Source organism: Podarcis raffonei, chromosome Z (assembly GCF_027172205.1).
Source record: "Podarcis raffonei isolate rPodRaf1 chromosome Z, rPodRaf1.pri, whole genome shotgun sequence".
NCBI classification, from domain to species: domain Eukaryota; kingdom Metazoa; phylum Chordata; class Lepidosauria; order Squamata; family Lacertidae; genus Podarcis; species Podarcis raffonei.
Window position 1 is genome coordinate 32,772,505 of NC_070621.1, and position 20,977 is coordinate 32,793,481.

The following is a 20,977-nucleotide window of genomic DNA, read 5'->3' on the forward strand; positions in this document are numbered from 1 at the left end:
ACAGGGTTCCCTAAAGGTGACACACACTGCAGGGGGGTTCCTGAGCTAAGACTACAGCCCTGAGCAAACCATACATCTGTAAAGGAGCCTTGAATGCAACCCATTCACACCCTGACTTCCCCTCCTCATTTGCTGCTTGGAAGAAAGGCATGCCTGGAGACACGTACTGTTTGTCTTGAGCCTGGCGGGTTCACTGTTCCGGCTGCCAGCCTGGTTTATCGCCTTGACGAGGAAGATATATCTCGTGCCACTCTGCAGCCCATGCACTGTGTAGTGATTCTGCTTGATGTTGGGGACAATCATCCAGCTGTCCATAGAATTGTAGAGGCCTGCAGGAGGGAGCACAGAGGATATCAGAAAAGGTCTGCAAAAGGCCCATTGAGACTAGCATCCTGCCTCCCACAAGGGGCAACAAGGTGGCTCTTGGAAGGAAGCAAGCAAGCACCAGATGCTCCTCAGCGCTCATCCCCCAGCAACTGGAATTCCAAAGCATCCTCTCTCAGGATACAGAAGTTCCAATTAGCTAAAGAGGGACAGATCAACCAATTTCCGGACCATGTCAGTTTTGCAGGTGTTCAACCGTTAAGTTATTTCTACCCTGTTTCCCACCCATCCCCATCCTGCTTTTAAGCCTGCACAAAAATGAGCATTTAAATGGCACACATTTTGCCCCAAAACGTGCATTTTGTACACATTTCTCCCTCAATGATACATTTAGCCTGCAAGATATGCATTTTGGAACACTTTGTTTTTGTTGTTTAAAAAACCTGATACCTGCATTGCAAAATGTGAAGAGTGCCTGCATTGTCAGTATGGGAAGTGTAGATTAAGGCTGGTTCACTTAAAAACATGGACCAAATTACATTACCACCAGCATCCCTACAGTTAGCTATCATGGCCACTGCCTGTTGCTGGAACCTACCCCCCCCCAAATAAATCTGTCTAATCCGGAGAGTGGGCTAACATCTGGTAACAGAGACAGAAAGCAATGGAGGAGGCAAGTGCAAGGCAGGCTGGGAGTGCGCATCTTTTCAGTTGATTTAATCTCTTGCCTGGCAGGTTCAGAGGAGCCTGCAGGAGGGAGAGCAAAAGAAGCAGCAGAGAGTGGCTCGTTTCATTATGGCATGGGAACTAAGCTCATTAAGGCCAAGCTGGCCCAGCCAAGAGGGCCCCTTGGTGGCCAAACGGGCTGGAGGTCACATCATTGGCAGCCTGTTGTCGTAACTCTTGCTTGAGAAGAAAACATGCAAGAGTTCTGGAGACGGATCAAAAAACATTCCAGGGAGGGCTGCTGTTTCCATGCCCTGCTTGGGAGGCTCCCAGAAACATCTGGCTGGCTTCTTTTGGAAACAGGATGCTGGCCTGATCTAGCAGGACAGTGAAGCATCTATGAAAGTCGGCAGGGAGATAACAAAGCCAAGAAGAAGATAAGATGTGCAGGCTAAATGCAGGAAGTGGATTATCTGGTTCTGCCTACAACCTGAAGGGCCCTGGAAGAAGTGCAGCAATAGGAGATAACAGCTGTATTATTAACCGCCTGGGTCAGCAGACCCAGCAATACTAATTTCTTCCTTCCCATTGTAACTCTGGATCATGTAACACAGTGAGACCCAGAGGGTGATACAGCCATCAAGCAATGTATGCACCTAAAGGAATCCAAGATCTGGATGAGTTCTTAGACCAAAAAAAAAAGGACATGCAAAAAACGTACAAGATTTTTAACTGCAAAATGGAAATTTCAATACGATTTTTAAAAGCCAGTTTGTTTGTTTGCCTGTTTGCCTGTTTGCCTGTTTGCCTGTTTGTTTGTTTGTTTGTTTGTTTGTTTGTTTGTTTGTTTGAAAAAAAGCAACATCTGCATCAGTAGTATCTTAGTGTTAGGCAGCAAAAGATCCAGTAGTAGCTTAATACTGATTTCCCTGTCAAAGGTTGAAATACTAATGATGTAGGTACCTTGAAAAGAGTGTGATTCTTCAATTCTATTCCCATTTATCTAGGATTAAGTCCCACTGCACTCAATGGGGCTTAGTAGACATGATGCATAGAGTTGTACTGTATCTCCCTCTGTCCTCCTGGGTACAAATGGATGAGTGCAGTGTCCTATGTAGAAGTGATGCTGCTCATACTTTCTCAAAGCAAAGGGATATGGGATAGACACATGTTCGCTTTTCAGCCTGGGTGCAAAATTGTTTTTATTTAATTCCCAGAGCCTGTATCTAATTCCCAGAGGCATGGCTGCAGGAACTGTACATAAGTGAAGCACTTTATTCCTTAAGTTAAAGGTAAAGGTAAAGAGACCCCTGACCATTAGGTCCAGTCGCGGACGACTCTTGGGTTGCAGCGTTTATCTCACTCTATAGGCCGAGGGAGCCTGTGGTTAGCATGTGGTTAGCATGACTAAGCTGTTTCTGGCAAACCAGAGCAGCGCACGGAAACGCCGTTTACCTTCCCCCCGGAGTGGTACCTATTTATCTACTTGCACTTTGACGTGCTTTTGAACTGCTAGGTGGGCAGGAGCTGGGACTGAACAATGGGAGCTCACCCCGTCACGGGGATTCAAACCGCCGACATTCCGATCGGCAAGCCCTAGGCTCTGTGGTTTACAGAGCGCCACCCACGTCCCATTCCTTAAATTAGGGTGGCATAAACACTCATGCAGGGTGTTTGAAAGGTTGCTGCAAATATAACCTGGGTTAATAATGAGAGGGTGTACAAGCTGGAAGAGTTCAGCCTTGGCAAGGAGACAAGCCTTAACCCAAAAGTAGGTAGTCCAAAGCTGTCTATTCAGATAACACAATGCTGGGCTCCAAAGCAGACTGGCAAACGCCCCACTGTAGTCGTGATCCAGAACTGCTATGTCCTATCTGGGAGGCAGTGCTTGTGTGGCAGAAAGGCCTGCATGGAAAAGTGCTGCTTTTGTCTAGCACAGCATTGCTCTGTGTAAAAGAACCAAGTATTTCTAGAGAGACTTGATGTTTGCTAATGTGCGCCCACACCTAGGAACTGTAGTTTGTTAAGGATGTTGGGAACTGTAGCTCTGCAAGGCTTTAAACTACAGTTCCTAGGATAGTTTTGTTTTGTTTTTGTTTTTTGAGGAGGGATATGCTTGAAATATGATCTATATGTATGCTATGGGTATTAAAAGTTAATGGAGCTGCTACCCAATTATCGGAATGTTAACAGTTATATCAATTAAATTAGTTATCAATTAAATTGCACAAATTTGCATGCTAATAGAAACAATCTTTCTGAAGTATTTTCTTTGTTTTCAGGTGGTGTGCATGTACGCCATGCATTGCCTTACAGGAGGCAGTTGTTCGTCTGGCAACAGCTGAGAGGTTGCCTCTAAAGATGGCACTAGCTACTTCCAGTTTTTATAAGCACTTGCTTAAAACATTTTTCTAAAGTCCCTGCTGCTTGATTAAACGGGAACACCTTTTCAGCCATTCCAAAGGTTTTTTAAAAATTGATTAACCCAAATGGTAGGACACCGAAGTCCCTTGTTATATATTGGGTTTGAACTAGCTTTGCGGCTGGCTCTCTTGCAAAGATCAAGTAGTAAAACAAAATAAAGGGGCAGATGTCGAATTCTGTTAAGGGATCTGCTTTTTTTAGTCAATTAGACTAGCTAATTAACAAACTGATAATTGTACACACCAGTGTGCCTGGAGTAAGCTTAGTGGCTCACAAACGGGGTGGGTTGGGGAGAGATTCATTGCCTTTCCTACAGTACTGGCAGGGCAAATCACAGCTTTAAGTGGAAACAAAGAACTTGGCTTGGCTTGTGCATATATTTTCTGAAAATTCTCACCAAGCCCTGCTGAGGTCCTCTTGGGGTTCTGTTGCAATATGACATGAGATTTCTCGGAGGGTGAAGCTGGGTTCCACAACAGTACCACCATTTTATATTTTGCTCTAGGCTAGGAATTTGATTTGAAACCTGGGGGCTTCCAGATGCTGTTGACTACATTTCCCACCATCCTTGGCCATAGGATTGGCACACTAAGGGAGTTGTAATCCAATAACATCTGGAGGTTCACAGGTTCTCCATTCCTGCTCTACAAGGCTGTGGGCTCAAGAGACCCAACGGGAAATTTCACACAGGTAAGTGAGTGGCAGAGAAAGACGGAGTGCTCTGTCTCTTCCAGAGAGGCACAAGTTCCCCATCCCTACTCTAGGTCAGTCTTCCTCAACCTGGTGTCCTCCAGATGTTTTGGACTACAACTCCCATAAACCCCGACACCATGTCCAAGGGTCAGTTACAGATCATTCTCTGTGCCAGGCTGAGAAAAGCTACAGTGGCCAGAACCCTTAAAAAAACCCAACTACAATTCCCAGGATTCACCATGATGGTTAAAGGTATGAGAGTGCTTTCAATGGTGTGGATATGACCCGAGCTTCAGAACAGGATGGAAAATGGGTTTCCTGGCCTGACAAGGTAGAAGGTGACTGTGGTCAAAATTTGGGGCTACAGAAGTAGAGGAAAGTCAGCCGATGAAACAGTCCTGTAAATGGAACTACTGGCCATACTTTTTGCATACCTGCCTTTCTGCCTCCCCAAATATAGGATACAGAGATCAAGACATGGAACCATAAGATGCTAATTCCTTGCTCACAGGCTACACAGTATGTTAAGCGATGAGGCATACTTGCAACCTCTTGTCACTTGCAACCTCTTGTTAATCCCTTCCCTGCCAAACAAAGTTTCCGCAGGAGTAATTAGACAAGAGAGACGTTTTCTATAAGAATTGTGATGTGATTTGGGGAGAAAAAGTAAATTGATACTATTATTATTAGCTGACTGTAAGCGCACCTCTAAATGGGCTGTAATGCATGCTTGCTAGTACAACTCCCTGAATGGCTGGTCTTCAGAGACTAGGTTTCATTACATGGAGTGATTCACTGGATCACCCACCACTGTGTACACGCAACAATTAAATTGGGTCGTCAACCCTTCAAGAAGCAGAGTGAAGAGCAGAACTTCAGACTCTCCTCTTCTTCATCTTTTTTTTCCTGGCTGCCTGGATTTGTGCTCCCTGGAACCCTTATTGAAGCTTCTGCCAAACTCACACTTCCCCTCACTAACACACCCTCTCTGCTAAGGTTGCCTTGGGAGTGGCCAATCGTCAACAGAACAGAAGGTATGCAATCTTCCCACTGGTGGAAAGAGAGAAAGGACAAGGAAAGCATAGAAGAGGGTCTGTTCATTCCCACAAGTCCCAAGTACGATCTGTTCCCAAATATTGTAACCATTATTTCCTCGCACTAAATTGGTGTACTGCTCCACAATGTTATGTCTGCACCACAATGGCCACATGCACACCATACAATTAAAGCACATTCCCACCCCCACCCCCAAAGGGAATCCCAAAAACTGTAGTTTGCAAAGGGTGCTGGGAATCATGGGATTCCTTGGTGTGTGCACAATGGATACCTAGTCAATGTTTCAGCCAGCCAGCCAGCCATGGATTACACACAAGCGTTCTGGAAAAAACGGTACAGACATTTCAAGAATGTGCCATTTCAGAATGCAGATAGGAATTCACATGTTCAAACACTTCTCCATGTTGAACCTCTCCCTGAATACAGGTACATAGCAGATCGGGGTGAGGCTTCAACCATGTGGTTTACTCTACCTGTATTCTAAAGCAATATATTCTTTTGAGGACGACACTATATTAATTTCCTCCTGAACATCTGAACTGACTTTTTTTTAAAAAAAATAGTTTTTATTAAAGATTTTCTTGTATAACAAAGAAAGAAAAATACATATGGCGTCTTTTCACGTTATCTAAAATGACTTTTAACTAGCAAATGAAAAGTTTGCTTGTTTGCTTAACGAAAAAGATTTTTAACTGATGAGAGATAGGCAAGGAAGGGGAGGGATAAAAGGGATATGCAATGACAGAGTTTGAAGCTGGCTGTTCTGTGGACATGTTTCATTACCGATAAACAACAACTGTCTTGGGAAATCAGCGTTCCTGCCTTCTCTCCATCACATCCTGTTAACCTGCGGCCGCTACACTTCTCTGCCCAGCAGTTTAACTCTATTACTTTCTTGATGGGCTATCTTGGAGACAAACTATTACAGACCAGAAATAAAGCAAGCTACTCAGAGATTTGCCTTTACAATATTAAGTTAAAATTCTCACGAACGACACCATCTTCTTTCCACTCTGTAATCACAGTCATGCAATATTCTGGCCTTGCTAAGGGGCCGATTCACAATCAAATTGCTGTGCTGAGAGTCTTGAGTTGAGTGCAGAAGCCACTGAATGATGCCAGCTTCTCCAAGCGCCAACTGAACTGTGTTTACCACAGCACCACTTTTCAGAAGCTCAGTGATGGTACAGAAGGCCCAGGTCAAACAGCAAGCCTCCAACAAACCCTTTTCCATGTGTCAAACTTTGCATGCACCCCCCTCAATCCACTTTCAACATGCTGATATTGTTGGGTGAATTTCCTCTGGTTTACACAGCACAGAACGTAGTTAGAAAAAAATATATAGACAGCTCAATAAAGAATACCTCGTGTTTTTACTTTAGGTTTGCTTCAGATATTTATTCTAGTCATGCAGTTGCTCTGCGGGCTTTGCTCAGAATTGATATCTGCTTGTATAAAGCAGGAGAGACATGGCTCAAAGCCAATTTTAACCATGGTAAGTAAAGATTCCCGTAGGCAACCATGTTGAGCAGATAACCTTCAAGCAGATCTGTCATCGGGACATTGAGGCTAAAGGTTTACTTGGTAGTCTTGCTAACACTCACCCTTATAGCCTGACCCAGGGCTTCCTCCGAGTTTATATACTCCAAACCTTTGAGTGTGTTTCCCCATCATCATCATCGCCACCACCAAAGGTTCACCCACACTTACTTTTTGCTGCATTTCTAGGTGCAGGTCTGCATTTCCCAGGTCCATATCTAAGTGAGGTATGGTTTGTTGTTGTTGTTTTTTTATCCCAGAACTTTCTCTGGGAAAACCTGTGTTTTACAACTGAATGAGAGCAAATGGAAATCAGGTTTTGAGCAGGTTGCTGTTGCTCCGATTCAGTGGCAAAACACAGCTTTTTTGCTCTAACTACTCAAACACAGCCCTGGAAAGCCTGGACCTTTGCCCAGGAAGTACAGAGCAAAGCTAAGTGTGGCTGAGCAGCAGGACTTGAACTACTTAGGGGTGGGGGAGAGAAAGACTTTCCTACTTAAGATCCCTTGGGACATCCTTTTTATTGTGCATTCATGATTATTTGTTTTCATGGTTGCATTGGGTCAGTTATACATGAAGCCACGTTTGATACTGTTCGTGCCTGCAAACATTTTTGGGCTGCACATACAGTATTATTTCCAACTGGTGCATGCCACATAGCCTCCTGCTGAAATCCTGACACACTTCATTCCACAAATGTTGTGGGGTTTTGAGGGGGGCGGGGTTATTTCTGTTGTATTACAGTTCAAGAGCCTCCTTCTAGATTATAATAATGTGGCAACACTGAGTAGTCACTTAAGAAAAAAATGTGGACATTCCAGTATAAATCCACCACTAATTTACTATTAGTCAATGGTACGTTGCAGAATATACCTACAGAAAAATCAGTCTGGAGGGGCCCTTAAAGAAAAGAGTCACACATATTCCATATACCCTTTCTCTCCTTAGGAATCCCCAGTCACTTACTGAATCTCTTACTGGACCTCTATCATTTCAACAGCTGTTTGCTTCAGCAACAGCCGTCCTGACCTATCTCAGTTTTCTAACTATAGCCTTGGTTGCTCTGGATCCAGAAGATTTGCAAAAGGTGTGAAAAGGTGAAAGTATAAAATACAGGAAAATGCTGCAGGCCCATCTACAATGAGTTGAACTTCATGTCCAGGAAATAGATGCTAGCCAACAGCTACTTACTGATGAAGTTTGCCTGGCCAGTGAAGATGGTGTACTGGAGCTCATACGAGCTGACGCTGAACTCATCATCTGAGATCCAGTGGACAGTGATGGTGTCATGAGAGGCAGTGCAAAGCTCTTCACGAACCGATGGTGGGTTGGGTGCTGTGGGGGCAACAGTTGACATAAGAGGCAGAAAGTTAGCAGCTTCAGAGATGCCTTAAAGAAGTCATGTTAGCCACCAGAAAATATAAAAAGCACTAGAAATGGCGAAAAAAGGTTAGAAGTGATCCACTTAGATTAAGTATGTTATTTGAACAGCCCAGCACTGTGGAAATTGTAATCTATGAGTCAAAATTCAGGTGAGCAGTTTACTCTTGCAGATTGAGTTCACGGAAGACTTGTTCTGTCAGACTGCAACAGAAGCTAGTTTGGTATAGCACTGATTGGCTTGCAACCATTCCATAGCAAACCACCACCCCCCGCTCTGCAACTCTTTTAACATAACTTTTCCTTTTTTAAAAAAATAAAATGATGGACAAACATTTAACAAAATACATGAAGGACTAAAATAAAATATAAGGGGTGTCCACAGGAAGTATATAGAGGTGGGGAGGAAAACAGAGGAGTAAACCATCATGATGGTGGGGGAAGAATGGGGCTGCCCTCTCAACAATTCTTCAGAAGGCTGCAGGTAGCTGGGAATTTTAAGTTCTCACAGGATGTCACTTTCATTCACAATGATAAAAAAGACTCATTTAAGCAATGCTGCTCTATGTAATTACATGCTCCTTTAATCAGTTAATTGACAGGCTCTTCAGCTTCTAAAGCTAGACATCTAATTTGCTTAAAGTTGTTTAACTGGCAGATTTCCAAACATATCATTTCCCCAAAGACCTTATCTTATGCCATTGTTACCTGTGATATGTGGGGATAACACAGGGCATTCAGACACCAGAGGAAAAAAATCCTAATGGCATCCTGTATGTCCTACTAGTTAAAAACAGAGCACAATGCCTTGTGAAGTTCTCCTGTGAAAGTCTTAGTGAAACGAACAAGAGCTGTGCCAGAGTACCATTGAGCAGACCGGCTTGTAGCTCAGTTTAACATGTGGAAGGTCCCATATTCAAGCTTTGGCATCTCCAGTTTAAAAAAAACAACCCAAAATCAGATAGTAGGTGATGTGAAAGACCCTCACCTGAAAACTTGGAAAGTTACTGTCAGCCAGAGGAGCAAATACTGCATAAGGTAGGCCAGGTATAATGTAATTCCTCTGTTCCCAAAAGATTGTGTCCTTGCCTCAGCATTGTCTGAATTTCTTAATAAAGAGGGTGAAGAATTTGGGGCTTCCCGTATGGATTACTGCAATGCATTTCATGTGGGGCTTCCCTTGCACTTGACCCGGGAGCTGCAGTTAGTAAAGAATGCTGCAGCCCAGTTGCTGAAGAGCAAGACCCTTTAACATCTGTGCTCAGAGTCCTGCACTAGTTGCTTATTTGCTACTGAGCCAAGTTCAGTGTGTTACTCTTAGTATATAAAGTCCTTAGGGACGCGGGTGGCGCTGTGGTCTAAACCACTGAGCCTCTTGGACATGCCAATCAGAAGGTCGGCAGTTCGAATCCGCGCGAGGGGGTGAGCTCCCATTGCTCTGTCCCAGCTCCTGCCAACCTAGCAGTTTGAAAGCATGCCAGTGCAAGTAGATAAATAGGTACCACTGTGGCTGGAAGGTAAACAGCGTTTCCGTGCACTCTGGTTTCCGTCACAGAGTTCTGTTGCACGAGAAGCAGTTTAGTTATGCTGGCCACATGACCCGGAAAGCTGTCTGTGGACAAACGCTGGCTCTCTCAGCCTGAAAGCAAGATGAGCACCACAACCCCATAGTCGCCTTTGACTGGACTTAACCACCATGGGGTCCTTTACCTTTATATATACCATATTTTTCGTGATATAAGATGCACTTTTTTCCTCCTAAAAAGGGGAAATGTGTGTGTGCATCTTATGGAGCGAATGCAGGCTGGACAGCTATTGCTGAAGCCAGCAGAGCAAGAGCTGCGCAGCGGCTCTTGGTTCTGCTGGCTTCCCAGCGAAGCGGGATGAGGGACAGAAGGGGCTCCGTAAGGGCTCCCTTCCGTTCCTCCTCCCTTTTCGCTGGGAAGCCAGCACAGCAAGAGCCGCTGTGCAGCTATCGCTCTTGCTCTGCTGGCTTCAGCGATAGCTGTGCAGCTTGCTCTGGCTTTTCAGGGAGGTGGGAGAAGGGACGGAGGGCAGCCCACCAGTCCCTTCTCCCACCTCCCAGAAAAGCCAGCAAGAGCCGCTCTATCTTTAAAGAGCTGTGCTGAGCAAGCTGGCTTTTCTTGTTTCCCTCCTCTAAAAAATAGGTGCATCTTATGGTCGGGTGCATCTTATAGAGCGAAAAATACGGTATATATAAAGTCCTTAATAGCTTGGGACCAGATCACTTGCTGGATCGCCTTACCCCATTTTTGCCACCTTGACCCCTTTGATCTGTGGAGCTGGCATTGTGACAGGTGCCACATAATACTTGTCCTATAGCTGAAATCAGTATTTTAGCGTGGCAGCACCTACACATTGTAACTCCTTGCGTATTGTCATCAGGCAGGCTTTATTTTCTGGCTTTCCCTGGACAATGCAAGCTCTCTTAGCCACTTGCTTCCTTTCCCAACCCCTCTTTGGTAGATCTACTACTATCCATTTAACTCCAGATATTAACACACTGCTTAATTTTCTCTCTCTGCAGCTTCAGTCCACTGGGAAATTTCACCAGAATCAATCCGTGGCCCCTTGCATAATGCGACAGATGGCTGGGAGGGCCTCCTGTCCATGAAAGACAGAGAGATCACATATTAAGGCTGAAACAATGAAATCCGACTCAAGACATTTGGACATAATCAGGTTAATAAACTAATTAAAGCCAAGCTGTCCTGTCAAAACTTGTGTGTGAATGTCTCTCTCTGTGTGAATGTGTGTGTTTTAATAAAAGGAATTTTTAAAAACCCAGAATTTTTTAATTGAAACCCTGGGAACAAGTCACATTCCTCTGCACTATGCCAATTTTTACATGCCCTGCTACAATAAACAATTGGATTCACAGACTGAGAGGCCTAAGGAGTTCTGTAGAATTTCTCCTAAAAGATGCATGCTTCTAAGGGAGCCATAGAGAGGTTGCACTGACTGGTAGTGGCTCTTCAGTGTCTCAGGCAATGAGCCCTAGGAGATGTCTTTGACTGAATATGCGACATTCTGCATGCAAACAGTTGCTCTGTCAGTGAGCTATGGCCTTGGTCAATGTCCAACAGAATGAGGTGATATGGTAGACTGAGCGCAGGCCCCCTCAGAGGCCCAGAGAGACCTGGGGCCACGTACAGTTTTGGAGGCCCCTGATCATAATAAAAGCTTTTTTAAAAATGGCAGCACTTGAAAAGAAAATAAGGCACCAAAAAAAAAGAGTAAATAGATTGTTTACATAATCAGCTGATTGAGAAGACATGCTCATCACAATCTTGTGCCATTGGAAGTGACTTTTCAGATCAAAATTTAGAGACATTTTTAGCTCTTTAATACGACAAATTCTACATCAGTTTACAAAAAACATGTATGTTTTTTACCAAATTATAATGTTTGCTTAAAGCATTTGCTCATATTTACAGTTCTAAGCTGACAGAACACATCACGTTTTAGCCTAATATGCATAAAAACAAGTTGCAAAACTTATTAAATCCCCCCACATTAAGAAGTGTCTAAATTTGAGGACCCCTTTGAGCTTGAAACCTAGGACAAATGACCCTCTTGTCACCCTTGAGTTGGCCCTAACTCTACCATCTCAAGATGAAAGTGAGGAAAGCCCCATTTTTAAATGCTCCTATGCAGAAACCCAGCACAGCAAGAAGAGGACTTTGCTTATTTTCTACTTGCAGGAAGCATTATATGTAGGGAAGCATTCAAAAACACCATATGCCCACCCATCGCCTCAAGTGGATGTAGGACACTTGCACACATGGACCAGGTCCTGCAGGCCTAGATAATGAACTTAAGTGGTACCTGCTGTTTGGAGTAAACATCAGCCACCTACTCCATTTCTGGGCTAACAAATATAGCAAAGGTGTGTGGCTATGAAGCTGCTGATGTTTCATACTCTGGCAGCAGCTGCTTTTGCCTACCAGGGAAGAGCAGTTGCTCCGCAGGTAAGCAAGCCTCCTCTGCTTATCAGAAACCTATTGCTACTACAGCTGCCATGAAGCAGAACAGAGTCTCCTCTTAAGGATAAGTCAAAAGACATTGTTAGCCAGCCCCTGGGACTCTCTTTTTCTCTCCGTTTGTGCTTGAGTCTGGTGGAAGGGAATCTTGCCCCCTTCCACAGGATTTCAAAACAAGCAGAAGACGAGTCAGATAACGTTGTGTTCTGCACTGGTGGAATCAGAGCCCCCGTGAAATGCCAACTGAGCTGTAACATTGGTATTACCCAAAAAGCATAAGGAACAAACGATAAGGAAGCCATATCCCGCCCCCAGCCCCCAAATTTCCACTGACAGGTTTACAAAGAAAGCAGGTCAAATTGGGAGTGGGGAAAAGTTTGGAGGGTGAGCTGGGATTGCAGAATCGGCACAAACCTGTTAGGTAATCCAGCCCCTCCAGCAGTTTCTTCTCTCTGGAAAAATCTAAAGCAAAGTTTTCAAAGGCATCATTTAAATTGATATCGGGTATCAAAACTTGAGAGGATGCTGTTGCCATGGCGACCCTGAAAGACAGAAGAGAGCATCAATATACATTAGGTGGTGTTTGTAACTCCCAGGCGGCACTTTGATTTTTGATTAAAGAGCTGAAAACAGCCTGGCAGTGATATAACCACCAGCAGGAAGAGAAGGGGAGGAGAGACGCTCAGGCTTCAAATGCAGGACCTCAATTGCCCGTGCAAGAGTCTGGTAGCTGGAAGATTGTGTAATTAGCTCCCCTCCCCAATTCCCAAATCCTTCCTTGATCTCCACAAGAGCCATATGCATCCCATTCGCTTGGAGAGGTGGTAGAAATCAGAAGCCCTTGGAGGCTCAAATCCTCCAGATCAGTAACCATCACCTTTTCAGATCCTGGTACCACATTTAACTTCAATACTTCACTTTTAATATTTTTACCCTACCTCCTTTGTGCTTCTCCTTCTCTCTCTCTCTACCACAATCTTTCCCACTGTTCCCCCATCTTTATGTCTCCCTTCCTCTCCTTCACTTAAAAACTTTATAAAATACTATAAAAGAAGAGAGTGACCCTGGTGGAACTCATCTTAGAGCAGGTTATGACCCAGTTTATTTAGGCATTTGGACTAGATGATTCTCAAAATTTATAGCAATGTCAAATACTTGTCATGTTCCCCTTCCCCACCAAGCTCCCAATACCTTAACCCTCACTATGGGATGTTTTGGATCCCTATGTTTGAGTCCTAGCATTGACTACAGGGGGAGGGTCACCTGCCTTGCGTTCAGAAAGTCCTAGGCTCAACCCCCTGGCATTGCCAGTTAAAAAGGATCTCGAGTGCTGGCAAAGCATCTGCCTGGAGGCAGAGGAACCTACCACCAGTTAGAGTAGAATAACTTTTTCCAACTTGGTACCCTCTGATTTTTTTTTTAACTACAATGCCCATCATTTCTGAGCACTGGTCATGCTGGTTGGAGCTGACGGGAATTGGAGTCCAACAGCCTCTGGAGGTACCAGGCTAGGGAAGGCTGGAATAGATATTGCTGGATTTGATGGGCCAGTGCTCTGGGCTTCACACATAGGCTCCATCTGTGCTGAACATTTAAAGCTGCATGTGCTGCTTTAAACAGCCATGGCTTCCCTTCAAAGTATCCTGGGAACTGTTGTTGGTTAAGGGTGCTGAAAACTGCTAGGAAGCCCCTATTCCCCATCTCAGAGCTACAATTCCCAGAGTTCCCTGGGAAGAGAGACTGATTGTTTAACTATCTGAGAACTGTAGCTCTGGGAGAAGAACAGGGGACTCCTGTCAACTCTCAGCATCCATAGCAGACTACAGTTCCCAGATTTATTTTTATTATTTTGTGGGGGAAGAAGCCATGACTGATTAAAGTGTTTGATACTGCTTTAAATGTACAGTGCAGATGAGGCCGTATTTCACATCCAGGGCCTGGGATTGATTCAAGAGTGAACCATGTCTCAAAGTAACCCATGCTTCAAAGAAGAACTGCAATCCAGTGGACAGCAAGAGTAGCCATCCCAAAATCTGTGAACATATGAAGTTAGAAGGAAAAGGAACTCTCAGAGCATTTACCTTCTCACAACACAGGATAACTAAAAATCACTCCTATGTTCCAGGGGTATAAGGCAGGGTTTCCCTGTTCCCTAACAGCCTCCCAGAAGGTGTTGACCCTTTTTGTTTTTAGATACTACCCAGCAACTACTGTGGCATGCTCATGGGATGACAGTGAAGAGGCTGATCCTGTTTGGCAGCAATCAGCCTAGCATATTCGCACTAGCGCTTGCGGTCTCTTTCCCCGGCCTGATGGGGGGATGGCCCACTTCTGCATTCTCTCTGATCTCTTTGGCGTTTTGACGCTGCTGCAAAAGCAGCTCCCACTCCAAGCTGTTAATTTGGCCGAGCTGGAGGCGCTCTCGTGTACTTAAAGAAAGTTCACATTAAATCTGTAAATAATTGAAAGCAACAAAACCCCAAACTCCTCCTTCCCTTGTGTGATAGAGTCTGGGGGGAAAGGAGAAGAACTGAAAATAAACCGAAGTGCTTGAAAAGATTCAAGGTCATGTACAGACATCCGTGCAAAGGTGGATACCTGCCCAGAGGAGCCCGCTACTGCCACTGGAGGAAACTCTTGTTGCTATAGTAAGGATCACTAACACTAGTGCCTGCCCTCTATGCAGCTTCCTCCCCATCCTTCTTCAGATTCAGTCCTTTATTTCTCTAGCAAACAGATGAAATCTGCCATGGTTCCTGGGGGAGGTAGTCTCTGGTGGGTCTCCTCTGCTGTCATTGGGCCTGGGTGGGTCTTGTGGGACACTTAAAGGGTGGTTAGATGTAGCTGCCTGATGCTGCTGAGTTCTGGGCCATTGGGGGGCAGGGCAGGCAACCAGCGGTGAGTCCTGGCAGCTGCCCAAGGATGGCATGTGCTGATGCTGGTTCTGAATCCCTCTAAAGAACACCTGCAGCTGCAGCTGTCATCCCAAGACCATTGTGCTTTGAACCCTAAGAAAAGCTTTAGGCCCTGGGGCAGGCAGATGAAACACAAACATTGAGGCCGCCGTCACCCAAACAGCTGCTTTCAGTTTTAACGGATCTTGAGCATTGCTTTAATTCCTGTGACATTCTGTCTGAGGCACTGGGTCAAGGTGAAGAGACAGCAGGAGTATGGGATTCTCATTAAATCAACCATTAAATCCTGAATCGATTTGCAAATACCTGCCAGATTCTGCCACTTCCACTCCCTCCATCTATGGTGGTTCCATCCACAGAAAAGGGGCTGTAGGCTCAGTGTTTGAGTGCATATTTTTCATGTAGAAGGTCCCTAGTTTGATCCTTGGTCAACTCAGGTAGTGCTGAGAAAAACCCCTTCTTGAAACTCTAGACTAAGAGCAGCCAACATGGTGCCTGATCACAGGCTAAGTATCTTCAACCTTTTCAGACCCACTTTTAACCCAAATGTCCACTTGGGGACCCATTTCTTAATCCTTTGCCATATATCTGTAGGGTGCTAGTGCTCCTGTTGCGACCCACTAGTGCAGCGGTTCTCAATCTGTGGATCCCCAGATGTTGTTGGACTACAACTCCCGTCATCCCTGAGCTCTGGCCTTGCTAGCTAGGGGTGATGGGAATTGTAGTTCAACAACATCTGGGGATCCACAGATTGAGAACCGCTGCACTAGTGGCTCCCAACCCACCAGGGGAAGACCAGTGTCATAGGCCAAGCCAGCTGACACTGATGGGAGTTGTGGCTATATTTGATTTTTATTTTATTTATTAGATTTATATACTGCCCAAAGATCCTAGGGTGGTGTTCAATACTAGCCTCGCCAGCTGGGACTGATGGGAACTGCATTCCAGTAACATTTGCAGATAAATACATTGGTTATCCCTGTCCTAGGTACTGTGTACTGAGCTAGATAAATCAGTGGTCTGACTTGAGGTAAAGACTATTTCTATGTTCAACAAGAGGGACAAAGCTCACTGGTAGAGAATGTGGGCATTATTTTGTGGGCAAGATAGGACCGCATGCTGTCCTAGTCATTTTAAGGAGTAAAAGGCCATACCTCTCTGCCACGTTCTTTGCTGTCTGCAGGAACCGTGCGTGGTCATTCTCCTTCAGGATGTGGTCAGCCTGGTTGATGAGGACAGTCGACCGCTCCAGGCACTGCCGGCAATTGGCTACCTGCTGGGCCAGCTTCCTCAGCTTCATCACCTTGGAGAAATGGGCAGAAGGGGGAAAAACAACAGGTTTTGCTGAAGCAACAACTGAAGCCTCATTAGTGCACAGGGAAGCAGGCAGGTGACATTCAAAGGCAGTGGCTTATATCACTGAAATACTGGCAAGCACATCAAAAGTAAAAACCGTGGGGTGGGGAGAGAGAAATGAAGTGACCTCACAAGGGAGGTTGCAGAATGAACAAGCAGATGAAAAGAACTACCATGGGAAGAGGGGAAGTATTGTGGTATCCCCAGGCAAGGTCTTTCTCTGTGAGGAATTTAGGCCTTGGAGGCTCTACTGGAAAGAACAGCTCTTAGAGGCTCTGAGGATATCTGCATTTATATGCTTGGAATCAGAATAGGCCACCTCAGCCCCCTGCTGCTCACTCAGTGTTCATCTCTCTAGCATCTTCAATGGCAATGCAAGTCAATGGGACCAAAATTGTATAGGACACAGCTACTCCACCACTGGAAATCAACAAGAAGAAACACATTGAAATGGTTGCTGTATAAAACTGGTTTCCTTTGCCCATTTCACGCCAACCTTAAGGCCAAAGAAGACATGGAACTATTCATGCACCTAAGAACCCCCACCCCACACTTGCTACTAACATTAAAAATAAAGCAGTTCAAGTGATTGCTAATTGTGTGAATGGTGCCACATCCTAGTCTGGGCTTCTGCCAGCCTGTTCAGACTGACTGACCTTCAAGTTTCATCCTTCCTTGGCTGCCTTAAGCTCAAGCAACGTAGTTGGATCTCTATCGTTTTGTCTCTCCCTTTTAGGCTGTGTCTTCTGTGTTAATTATTCATTATGCTCAATTAATTATGTACATGTGCCCAGAGGCAGCTGCACATGAAGTCCATTTCAAGGAAATATGGTTTAAAAAGAGAAAAGTTCTGGACACACACCTGCTGGAAAATAGCTACAGGTGCACATACACCGCATGATTTTTTAAAAAAGTACTGACACTAGAAAGTGGACAAAGGTTGGGCATGAACTGCCCAGTCATGTCCCTGGGAGACAAACATGAGAATTCTCTTCCTGCCGCAAAAGAACTCTTGTCCCATTCATGCAGCAGAGCCAGTGTGGCACACTGGTTAGAGGGCTGGGCTTGGAACAGTGGAGACACAGCTTCAAAACCACCCCTTGGTCATGAAGATTCCTGGGTGGCCTTGGGCCAGTCACTACTATCGCATATGCCACTTTCAGCTCCTTGAAGGAAAAGCAGGATATAAAACAGGTGGAGAAGCTATTTCAGCCCATGGTCTGCATTTCCTTATGCAAACTTTTCCAGTGTCCTCATATCAATGGTGGGCAGGACGAGAACTGCCCTACACCCTCCCTTTCTTACACACGCATGCCCCCTCCCCATTCAATTATTTCTCTTGTCCCCTTCTCTCAACAAATCCATCCTAATGCTGTCTATTTTTCAGACTGCAGTAGCAGCTGGACAGTCTGAATGCTGAAAAGGGGTGCACTGCTTGACCCACACAGATGGCTTGTTCTGATTCCCTCCCCTGAATTATTTGGGTACTTCTGTGTGCCGTGCAGAGCCCAACCAAGCCCAAATGACAGCAGCTCTCAGCGCTCTTCCTTGTCAGCTTCTAAATCAGAGCTGGAGTAGCTGCCCTGGGGCAGCCTGTCAGTTTGAAGCCCTTCTCTGACAAGTGAAGGGAAGATGGCAAAGCCCCCACCGGTGATGGGCAGAAATGCTGCAGTATCTCTCCCTCCCATCCTCCCCGCCCCACCGTCTCTCTGGATGCCTGTCACTTCCATCAAGAAAGGGTATAATTAACCCCTACCCTGATGCCAACCTCATCACCAGCAATCCATTCCAAGGATGCACTTCCGCTGCACTGATTCAGTTTTCTTTCCTACTTTTTTTGCACTCTCCTGTTCAGGAATTTACATTCAGGTACCCAACGTTTGCTAAAGCAAGAATGAACCACCAACATTTCCAACTTCAGAAGAATAAAGGGCAAGAAAGCATGCTATATCCGATCCTTCCTCACCAGTCCTCAAGGGGCCCACCCTGTAACAAGAAATGCTGTCTACCTATTACAGCAGGTGGGGAACCTCTGACCCAAGGGTCATATGTGGTGCTCCAGGCCTCTCTACCCAGCCCCTGGGGCTCTCTGCTGGTCACACTCCTTACACAGCCTCACTCTAGACGCTCCAGGAGTGTTTTTGCCTGGCTAGAATGTGTCCTTGAACACTGATCATGCCTCATGCTTACCTGGATGGAAGTATGAGAGTCTGAGAGGTATGTATGGGTGTGCATACAAAACCCGTGACTTTTGCATGGCTGGAATGTAGTCTGCTGTATAGAGGCAAGAAGCGCATCTATTGCCCTGCCTGCTTTTACTGCTGGCTCCAGATAATGGTCATGGGGGGAAACAGCCCTCAGAACAGAAAAGGTTTCCCAGCCCTGAATTATAGAGAATGAAATCCCCAATGCAACAGTAGCACAATACATTTTTTAGGCTGAATAAGTATGTCACAAAACAGTGAAGAGACTTTAGAATTCACAAATATGCCACCATCACATTGTGATAGTTTATTATCTAGCCTGAAAAAGAGTGCTGCTGAACTCAAAACTTGCTTAAGTGTCTGGCTCTGATAAAAGAACCAACGAGTGCTGTTTTTGGATTAGCTCTAAAAACAGAGATGGGGAACTTGTGGCCCTGCAGATGCTGCAGGAATACAATTCCCACCATTCTGACTACTGGCTATGCTGGGGCCTATTGCTTATACAGAGATAGCTGTTAGCGCACAAGTCATGGTTGGAGGCTCAATAAATCCAGTGGGCGGGGGGCAGGGAGCTAGAAAACCAACAACTGAAATGTCAAGAAGCATTTAGTACGGGGAGAGGAAGAAATAATATAGGGGGGGGGAATACATTAAACAATTGATTAAACACTAAAATCACAAACACCCAAAGAGTGCAGGCAACACATAAACTAAGAATCTTACACAGATGTAGAATTTAAGTGGGGAAACCTCAAATCTGTGAACTTCTTCTAGGCAAAATAGCCCTGAAGCCAACAGACTCGGGTTCGACCTAGAAAAACTTCCAAATTACAGTTCAGGTTTTGTAAAGGTCTCGTCTGGTTTGACTCTCTCTTCTCACACACATCAAAAGAATAGAGGTTGAACTATATCGAAACCAGGAATAAACCACCACCAAGACATGGCACCAGTGTTAAAAGACCTGCTACCTTCAAGGTTCTTGTACCAGTGTACTAAGTCCTGAACAACTTAGACCAGGATATCTTAAGAGCTGTTGTAATTAAAACTGGGATATAAATTCTTTAAATAAATAGATTTGCCTATGATGATAAAGATGATGATGATGATGGATGGGACCAAACCTTTGTTTTTACTGCATGCGTTTATCCCACAGTTTCAACTTCCAGTTCAAAACAGGGACCATACTGCTGGGGAATTCTAAGATGTGATTAAATAAATAAGCAAGCCTCACACGCTGCCTGAATCCTTCTCTTTCAGAGTGAAGGATGCATGGAAGCAGGCACAGGTTGTGCTGATAGCAGATGTGCTCTGGGATCGAGCTGTGTTCACACCAGATGACAAGTTTGATTTATGACTGATATTTCTGCCATTACTTTGGCCTGGGGTAACAGTGCTGCCCAGTAATAGCCCTGCCAAACTCAACTAGCAAGAATTTCATACATGCAGAGTCACTGGCTGTTAAGACAGAGCTGTCTTGTTCGAGCTCTGAGATGGAATGAACGCTGGTGTCAAATGCGCTGTGAATTCGTAACTGCGTACTGCAACACCCCTGGAGGGTTACGGAGGAAGCAGCACAATGGCAGGCTCCCAAGAAAATGCTTGCTGGCCACAGGACTGTACGTCCTCCACCACTGCAATGCATTCCAGCTCAGCAACAGCACATGCAGTGATGGTTTTCTTCCTGGAAGAGCAATTCCTTTGCAGGAAGGAAGTTGCCGTATCAATGCTTGGCACCTCCAGTTTGAAAAAAGGACTGGAAGGAAGGTGAAAGTGAGGACAGCTACTGTCAGTCACTGTAGGCAACCCTGGGCTGGATGGACAAAATAGTCTAGTGTGGTATAAGGAGAAGACTGAATTTACAGGGAGCAGGGCTGTACTTAAAAGCTTGGGCTTTCCTTTCCTAGAATATGACCTATTATTATCCTGCAGCCATCCCAGCTTGAAGGTGCCTTTGCATTAGCAATTACCACTGGAACCACTACTGAATGTTGTCTCTCCTTCAATAGGGTTCCAATGATTTTGGGGGGGTGCTTGAGGGTGTGCAGCTCCCCTTTCTGAGATGACAGGATGGGGAGGAAAAAACCAAAGCCTGCTAAGTGCAGAGGTGCAGAGCAATTAATGCCTTTCCCATCTCCTTGCTGCCACGCTCTGCTCCTGCCAATCTTCCCCTGCTCACCTTCATTCATCATTACTGGAAATGTCAAAGCCGATGCCAAGCAGGAGCGAGAGGGAGTGAGAGAGACGCTCATTCCAGCTAGCAGCAGGCAGACCAGAACTTCAAATGGTTGTTTGCACAAGGAAATGACTCTCCTGCTGGGATTTAATGGGCTGATGGATGGTTCGTTTATGCCCAGACTCATCAAGAAAACGATCAGAAGGAAAGAAGGGGGAAAGGAGGGCTTCCAAAAAGCAGAGG

The 20,977-nt window shown here is 45.2% G+C and overlaps 1 protein-coding gene across 1 annotated transcript in view; it reads right to left on the reverse strand.

The window, feature by feature from the left end:
- MID2 (midline 2) overlaps positions 1–20,977 on the reverse strand; it is a 201,649-nt gene that overhangs the window by 12,698 nt on the left and 167,974 nt on the right. The window contains exons 5-8 of the mRNA XM_053374783.1: positions 16,156–16,304; positions 12,501–12,628; positions 7,894–8,037; positions 168–329 (exon numbers count right to left, since the gene is read on the reverse strand). Of these exons, the coding sequence (XP_053230758.1) occupies positions 168–329; positions 7,894–8,037; positions 12,501–12,628; positions 16,156–16,304 (583 nt within the window). The remainder of the gene's footprint in view (positions 1–167; positions 330–7,893; positions 8,038–12,500; positions 12,629–16,155; positions 16,305–20,977) is intronic.